The sequence below is a fragment of the Periplaneta americana genome, chromosome 15 (assembly GCF_040183065.1).
Source record: "Periplaneta americana isolate PAMFEO1 chromosome 15, P.americana_PAMFEO1_priV1, whole genome shotgun sequence".
In the NCBI taxonomy this organism is placed as follows: domain Eukaryota; kingdom Metazoa; phylum Arthropoda; class Insecta; order Blattodea; family Blattidae; genus Periplaneta; species Periplaneta americana.
The window spans coordinates 48,491,997-48,500,838 of NC_091131.1; the positions used below are offsets into that span (position 1 = coordinate 48,491,997).

The following is an 8,842-nucleotide window of genomic DNA, read 5'->3' on the forward strand; positions in this document are numbered from 1 at the left end:
CACTTCAAAATTTCCTTGTCTAAATGTTATTTTTTTAATTAAATTAAATTTAAACAAAAAAAACATCAATTTAGATAATGAGGGGGAAATTTAAAACTAGTATTAATTTCATTTTAGTTTTCACATCTTCATATCGATACTCCCTTTGAAATTTCAAATATCATCCATATATTACTGTATAATACTTAAATCTGAAAGAGTATTCAGTTGTTTATACATTTCATTCATTCGTTCTCACATCTTTTGATTTATATTGTCACCTGGAAACCTGGATTGTTATTGTTGATTGGAGTGAAGAGAATAAAATTACAAAGACTATTGTTGATTACAATTTATTTCAGGTAATAACACAAACGAATATTAAGGAATATTATGGTTTGCATTGTAAGCCTCTTCTTTAAACATTTTAAAATGGAAAGAGGATAATAAAAGACGAAGTTTGGATTTACGTTTTAATTGCTTACATTGATGCAGACGAACATTCCAGCAGGGCAGTGATTCAGTACCTCAATGAAACCTATCCTGGACGCGGAATCGGTCGTGGTGATGTCATTTCTTTGCCACAGAGGTCACCCGACATTATAACATTAAAATATTATCTGTAGGGTTGGAAAAAGAGCGAAGTCTACAAGCTGAAGGTGGAAACAAAGGAGCAATTGCTTGTCCGTGTTTTAAATGCTTATGATCACATGAAACAACGTCCGAGCCAGCTAAAATTAACAACATAACACCTGGCTATATGATATTAGGCTTTTATGGTTTATAATTAGCATTATATTATTCAGTGGCTTCTCTGCTAATACTTTTATTACTTATTGACGCAATGCAAAAGTTATAATGATCTGTTATTGCACTTGCGTAAACTGTTGTTGTCTAGTCCCTTGCATTTGGCAATGAAGCCATTGCGTAAACTTCAGGTATAAAATTTACGTTCTTTCCAGTTTTTAGGAAAACAGGTCAAGCCATTAATTGGATGATGGACGAGCAATGGAATTTAAGTATTTTACGTATCCATATTCATGCATGGTTTTAAATACATATTGCCAAAATTATCCAAGCTATTTTCTAAAATTTGAATGTTTATGTCACTCAGAATAACATGGTTTTTTTTACATCTTTGTATATTGAAAAGAAGCTTTCAAAATTTTTCAGAAATTAATTTTTGCATAGCTTTGGAGATCAGTAAATTGCAGTTAGGTTAACAGGAGTATCATTAATAAGTGCTAATTGAAAGTGTATAGAGTTGCAATGGGATATGTCAATATCACTTAAAGAAACCGCAATGTTTTCCTTGAAATATACAACTATACCATCACATTTATTATACTTATTCTTTTAACAAATTTTTGATAACAATTAATATCATAGCCAGAGTCATGATCAAGCCAGGTTTCAGTTAGAACTATAATATCAAAATAAAAGGAAAAATATTAAGTAAAAGACAGAGTTCGGAACAATTTTTGTTGATGCTACGAATGTTTAAGCGAAATATTTTAAGATCTGTTAGTATATTGGTAATATAACCATTGCAATGAAGTAAATCGTTAAGAAACATTGTGTTATTATTATTATTATTGTTATTATTATTATTATTATTATTATTATTATTATTATTATTATTATTATCATTATTATTATTATTATTATTAAATTTGCACTGATGGATTTAATTTAATATAGTATTACTAGCCATAGTTTAGTCAATTACATTATTTCCAAATTTACATTGGAGATCCTAAAAAAATTAAAGGTTCCTGAAAAGATTCTTCAGACAATTGCATCAACCATTTTAAAATCTTCATTGAACATTATCAATCACCATCTCTATTTATTTTTATAACATTCAGTGTATATTATTTCTTTTTCAATAAATTTTATCGTATTGATAGCTACCCCATCTTATCGCAGATTATTATTAATTTTTTTTTTTAATTTCATTATGTATTTTTCTAATATTAATTTACATTTTCTTTTTGTTCATTTGAATTGATTAGGATGCCGATATTTTAAATCCAAGATTTGGACGGCTATCAATATTGTAAATTTTTATACTGTTTCAAGACATCTGGATCAAACTTGTAATAAAGATGTTCAATTTTATGCAGATAGATACGACACAGCTCTGCTGACATGCTCTGACGCTCCAGGTACTCTTGCACTTTGTCAATAATGGCTGCCACTCTCTTCTCGTCTTTCAACCTCTCGACATATTCGTTGCTGTGAGGGTCGCACTCTTTGAGAAGCTTGGTGAATTCTTCATCCAGACACTCCACCATGGTCAATACACAACCTCGCACCTTGTAGGGGGGCTTATCGAATATCTCGTTTTCCTCCAACACATGTTCACCAGTTGTGACGTCTGGTGTGGACAGCAGCAAGTCCAGTGTATCTGAGATCCCATCCAACAGCTTGGCCCAGAACTCTGGCTTCATCGCATCACAACTGTTTGTGTTGGATCATCAATGATGCCATAAGTTCCTCATTGATGATCATTTTACTAATAATGGAGTGAACAACAGCTTTCTCCAGCTCGAACATCTGTGCGAGAGTTGGCATGGAGATGGAATCATATACATGTGAGTAAGTGAACAAATAAGTCCGGAGGGCTTCTTTCTGGATCAGTCGCGTCAGCATCTTTCGTACTTTATCAGCTTGGTAGAATAGATCCCAAACCTTGGCATTAATCTTCTCATTGATAATGAAATTCTTGCAGGCCAACCAATTGCCAATACGCATGGCCTTTGAAGCTGCGACGACATGTTCTCGCATAGATTCTGAAGGTCCAACCAAGGACTGACGTTCACTTGACCTCAGTTGCCGGTAGAAAGTCTTGGAGATCATACGACGACGAGCATCGAACTCGTGGGCTGCCATGTAGGGAATCTCTATGAGCATGGCTGACACCAGGTACACACACCCCAGCAGCTCCAGGTTGATGTGCATGTGGAACGGCATCTGTCGCTGCTTCTCAATCTTCTCCTGCTCTTTGCTTCGCTCATGTTGTCTCTGAGGAAGCAATCCTTGGGCCAGCAGTTCCTTCACTTTTCCAGTCATCATGAGATCTACTAAACAGTTGTGAGCATCTTTTATGTTGGCATGTCGGAAAGTACACAGACCAAGATGTGCCATCGTGCGGTTGTACAAGATCTGAGTGGCAGGATCAGAGTGCTGGATAGTCTCCTGCAGATGTGACATGAGGATCAGATCTCGGGCCTGGAACCAGTTGTCTTGCACTGCGTGGTGATAGATGTGTGACAATATCGCTCGAGTACGTAGTCGATCAGTGCTGTCCTTTGCATATACGTACTTGCAAAGCTTCTCAATCACCTGCATACTTGTTGCATCAGCTGTAATCTCACCCTGCTTCTCAAAGAGTGCGACCCTCACAGCAATGAATATGTCGAGAGGTTGAAAGACGAGAAGAGAGTGGCAGCCATTATTGACAAAGTGCAAGAGTACCTGGAGCGTCAGAGCATGTCAGCAGAGCTGTGTCGTATCTATCTGCGTAAAATTGAACATCTTTATTACAAGTTTGATCCAGATGTCTTGAAACAGTATAAAAATTTACACTGGTGTCAGAAGTGGGATATTATCGACAATAGACGACGCTCGAGATCGCGGATTTTGCCGTCGAAATGGTCTACATCCTGTCTCAACTATAGTTGTAAAATTCTGGTTTAGTTTATCCAAATCGGCCTTAAGTTCGTCTTTCACGATGGCGACAATTCCATCTACGTGGGCTGAAACGCTTTCAATTTGCGTAATGACGTCATCTTTCACTCCGCTTATGTAGCCTTTCACTTCACTTATGTCACTTTTCATCTCCGTTTTCACTTCACTTATGTCGTTCTTCACCTCACTAATGTGCATGTTCATTTCTGCTTTCATTTCTGCGATGGCTTGCAGGATCTGCTGTAGGTTCTCCATTGTCGATAATATCCCACTTCTGACACCAGTGTAAATTTTATATCCAACAACAATGTAATTTTATTATCTCAACAATAACTCTTCACTTTCTACAATTTAATTCCACTCCCGTCAACAATGCAATTTGCTCTCCACACAGTAACACAGTATTCGTTAGTGCACTCCACAGACGACAATGACAATTTACTTGGACTATTACGAACAACAATGAACTGTTAATCTTAACTAATATTCACAAAGCACTATTTACAACACAGTCAGTCATTCCGTCAGTAAGCCAGTGTTGTTACAGGCAGATTTGGACAGTAAGCGAGTTAGTCTTGTGTAGCAGTGAAGCCAGCTTCGAGACCAGAGCGCGACTTGAGTTGTGTCCGTAACTGTGGAGCCTGAAGCCCGGAGTTCGAGTGCAGTGGACCGCAGTTGGGGGACCTGAGTTCGAAGTTCAGCGGATCGTCTCTGAAGGTCTGGGGTTCGAGATTCTGTGAACGCAAGTGACTGAGCTAGAAGAACTAACCAAGACAAACGAGCTGTGAACTGAGAACTGACAGTTCTGTGTTGTAAATAGTGCTTTGTGAATATTAGTTAAGATTAACAGTTCATTGTTGTTCGTAATAGTCCAAGTAAATTGTCATTGTCGTCTGTGGAGTGCACTAACGAATACTGTGTTACTGTGTGGAGAGCAAATTCCATTGTTGACGGGAGTGGAATTAAATTGTAGAAAGTGAAGAGTTATTGTTGAGATAATAAAATTACATTGTTGTTGAGTATAAAATTTACAATATGATGACTCTCTCTAAACTTGAGTACCGATATAATACTATTTACAGATTATTTACATCATCAATATTAGTGATTTTACTCACGGGACCGACTTCATCTTTTCTTGTAAATATTTTCCCATCTTTTGCCCAGACAAATTTATAGTTCTTTAGACGTGCTGTACCCCTTGTCAGCTGCTGTGATTCTTCCTGCCGGAAGTTCCCTGTTGACATTTTTTTTGTCGCTATCCCAGGAATATATAACTATTTATAGTATCTTCTATGGATTGATCAGTAGGCTGTATCTTCATGGTAACCCTTAGAAGAGACAGCTATAACCTTTTATTATCTCTATTTTTATTCAAAAATCTTTATGCAGTACTTAGTTGTATACCGATTTATTATTAATTTAATAAATGTAATCAGACTTTCAAATTATATGAGATACCTATATGCTCATTTCTAAACATAAAAATTTCTTAGAAATTGCAAAAAAAAAAAAAAAAAAAAAATAAAGTTGAAAATAAACAGTTAAAAAGTGACAAAATGGAAAAAAGTGTAAAAAAATTGGTAACAGCATAAAAACTACTTATTCATTGAGAATCTGTCGATATATACAGACGATTGAAAATACATTTTTCCTAACTTCAGAGCTTTTATGATAACCAATGGCAATAAGGAATGAACTTTTAGTGATGCAACACCAACTACAAAGCTTATCCAGAAGCTATAGTGGGTTAATAATGCATCACATAAAAGACAGTCGAGATGGGGGACATGTAGCTAACAACTTGATGGGTCTTTTCCCCTTCAAGAAAAATCGTTTGAAAGTTGTAATAGAGTTGGTGATGAACTGAGCGAGTGCCATGTGGCACTGTGGCACGCAGAACTGGGCGGCATCTTATCCCGTCTATAAATCCCCTCGGTCGATGAGTCTGCCGCTCTTAGCTTCTCCTTCACCCAAAAACATCCGCCCGACACAGAGGGTCAGCTTGTTGGTGCTAGTGTATGTCAAGAGGCGCTCTAAGGGTTTCTATTCAAACAAATGCATATATTTTGTACATTCTCCTCTATGGCTCAAGTGGTACAGATTTTGGTTACAAAATCAGAAGGTACGGGTTCGATTCTGATAATTGCGGTATGGCATAGTTGCACCCCGCGGTCAATTGGGAGGCCTAGGCATGGCATAATTGCGCCCCGAAGAAATCAGGTAGCAGATGGGACATGGCATAGTTGCGCCCCGAAGAAATCAGGTAGCAGATGGGACATGGCATAGTTGCGCCCCGAAGAAATCAGGTAGCAGGATGGACATGGCATAGTTGCGCCCCGATGAGCATAGTACACACAAAAGTGACTGTCATAAAATAAATAAATTACTTAAAAATATTACAGTGATAGCTGCATTGAAATCAGGTAGGCCTAGCTTATGATCAATTTTGCTATTTAAAATAACACTTTTTTATTGATCACACACAATAAATGAACTGCATTTTTTTGTTTCTACATCGATATCTTAACCCTACGGTACAGGGTTTCGAAAATTGAAACTTAGAACCATTATCAATTATTTATTAACTCTTCATCCTTTTCAATAAGCTTAACATTCATTTTAAATTAACCTCACTATACGCCACAGACGGTGTGAAAATCACTAATAAAATGTCAAGACTGCTAAGGCCCCATATTCCAACGGCTCACTCATTTGAATATGTCAGTTAATAAAGTACTGCCAACTTCATGGTGTTCATTTTAACGGTAGGCTATCGATAATCACTGCATAAACAGTAGAAAAACAGTTAATGAAATACTGCCAACTTCATGGTGTTCATTTTAACAGTATCGATAATGAATATAAATCGAATAAGAAATCAATAAGGTTGGTTGATTACGAGGCTCGAGTTTCCGTAGTGTCTTTTTCTCTACCTATTTCATCGGGGCACAACTATGCCATGACCTTTTCTCTACCTGAAGGGAACGGGGCGCAACTATGCCATGCCTTTTTCTCTACCTGATGGGAACGGGGCGCAACTATGCCCACAAAACAGGGACCCTTTTTATATGCTGCATTTTATCTGACCGTGTGGCGCAACTATGCCCTGCCCGATAATTGACGTTCATACACAGGGTGGAAGTGAAATAGTCCTGCAGATTGAAAGGGACGATAGTGTACACTTAAATGAACGGAAAACCTATATTACGCTTTGTGATTAAATGCACGGCTAATTAGAAAATTAAGTTTGAAATTCCAACAGACTGGCAACCTCGCCGCTAACACAGTTCGTTTTCTTCTCGTAATACAGGTGTAAAGGCGGCCGGGTAGCTCAGTTGGTAGAGCAGCTGACTACGAACTGGGAGGACCGGGGTTCGATCCCGAGTGGTGACGGGATTTTTCTCGTTGCCAAACTTTCAGAACGGCCCCGAGGTTCACTCAGCCTATAAAATTGAGTACCGGGTCTTTCCCGGCGGTAAAAGGCGGTCAGAGCGTGGTGCTGACCACACCACCTCATTCTAGTGCTGAGGTCATGGAAAGCCAGATTAAATAAATGAACAAAAATAAAAATATATATAATTAAATTAAAAAAACAGTTAAACGCAAGGTTCATGATGCAATGTTTTCTTCTCGGTACCTGACCTACAGCTGTTTTAAATTGAGTTAACCCTGGTAGGCATTAATTATTTCATGTAAGTGACGCTATGTAAAGATTCATCTTCATGAAAGAGGTTGTCTATAGTTCAGTTTCCGAGATATCCGAAACGTCTAACAACCAGTTTAATTGAAAATAGAAGTAAAAATGAAAACCCCGGCAATTCCGGGTGTTCCCAGTTAATTAAATTATATAGTTCAAACTATAGGAAAATAAATTATTTTCCTTCTGTTAGGTTTTCTTAACGATCGCTTTATTTTGAGAGCCTATATAGTTTTGAATTGTCTACCCAATTCTGAAATCACCAGTGGAAAGAACATGAATATTTTCCCTGTTACATTTTTGGAAGTTTATGTCCTTTTTGTCCTAGGTCTATCGTTTTTTTTTTGTACAAAATCCTACGTCGCACATAAAATCGGACGAAACCATGTCACGAAATGGTTTGCAGCTCTTGTCTTAAAAATCTCCATTATCACTTGCAGCAAGCAACTCTTTAGTGTCCACCCTTTCTATTGCTACCTCTTGGTTATCTCTTGTCCACTTCAGTTCCTTAAAGTTTCATGGGTACTGAAACATTTTGGGAACTTGTCATTACTCCTTTTCCGGGCGTTTTCCCAACTACATAATCCTTAGTTAACGCCGTCAGATTTCATTAGCAATGATCCGACATGGTTAACATGGCGATGTTCCGCTATTTAATCGTGACATCACTACGGTACGAAACGGTACAGAGCTTTGCATCTGGCAGTACTTAGCCGTCTCTACAAGATGCTTCCTTACCGACTGTTTGTGTGACGTCATAAGAAGACAGTTGCATTGTGGGTAGGAATCGTCATGTCCGTTTGATGGATTGTGATTTCCATAGGCAATTAGAGGGAGAGAGGTCTTCTCCATCCTTTCTTAATGCAACCCTTATTTCAGGGCTGTACAAAATGCACGTTGAGGTCAATGAAAATGCGAGGAAAGGAATAAATGTTCTCTGTTTCAATAATTGAAAAGTTTCGTAGATGAAGAACATCTCTGACCGCGGTCTACGCAACAGCTAAGGCGTAGCAGTAATTATTCATGGAATTAAGGTCTTAAGCTGGAATCCCGCCTAGTGTTTAGATATTTATATATAGATTATGTAACCTTCTCTGTTGAATAAGCTTTAGAAGCACGCCTTGTTGCTCGTACTGTTTCTGGTTAGTGGCAATGAGAAAAAAATAGTTAAAGATTTACACAAAGCTAACCAAGTATAGTTTGTCTGAAAACACAACGAAATTGTAGTGGAAAATAATTTTGAAGAAATTTTTATAATTATCGGCTATAAAGTCACATGAAATCATTGCATAGCAATGCTATCCAAGTAACACAATAACACTTCTAAGGAAAGTTCACGAAACAAGTAACCGCAACAAAGCGCTACAATTGGCGCTAAGATTGAACAGTCAAGTGTTACACTACTCAGGCAGGCAGTCAGTCAGTAGCCAGTCACTATGACACTGTGGCGACTAATACGCAAGAGTACAG

At 37.6% G+C, this 8,842-nt stretch overlaps 1 protein-coding gene across 1 annotated transcript; it reads right to left on the reverse strand.

The window, feature by feature from the left end:
- Positions 1–2,431: 2,431 nt before the first annotated feature.
- On the reverse strand, positions 2,432–3,335 carry LOC138714863 (eukaryotic translation initiation factor 3 subunit C-like). The gene has a single exon (XM_069847080.1). The coding sequence runs from the start codon at positions 3,331–3,333 to the stop codon at positions 2,437–2,439; it is 897 nt and encodes a 298-aa protein (XP_069703181.1). The 5' UTR covers positions 3,334–3,335; the 3' UTR covers positions 2,432–2,436.
- Between the last annotated feature and the right edge of the window lie 5,507 nt (positions 3,336–8,842).

Coding starts and splice junctions, on each gene's coding strand:
- LOC138714863 (XM_069847080.1), bottom strand. CDS start 3,333: ATGCAGGTGATTGAGAAGCTTTGCAAGTACGTATATGCAAAGGACAGC.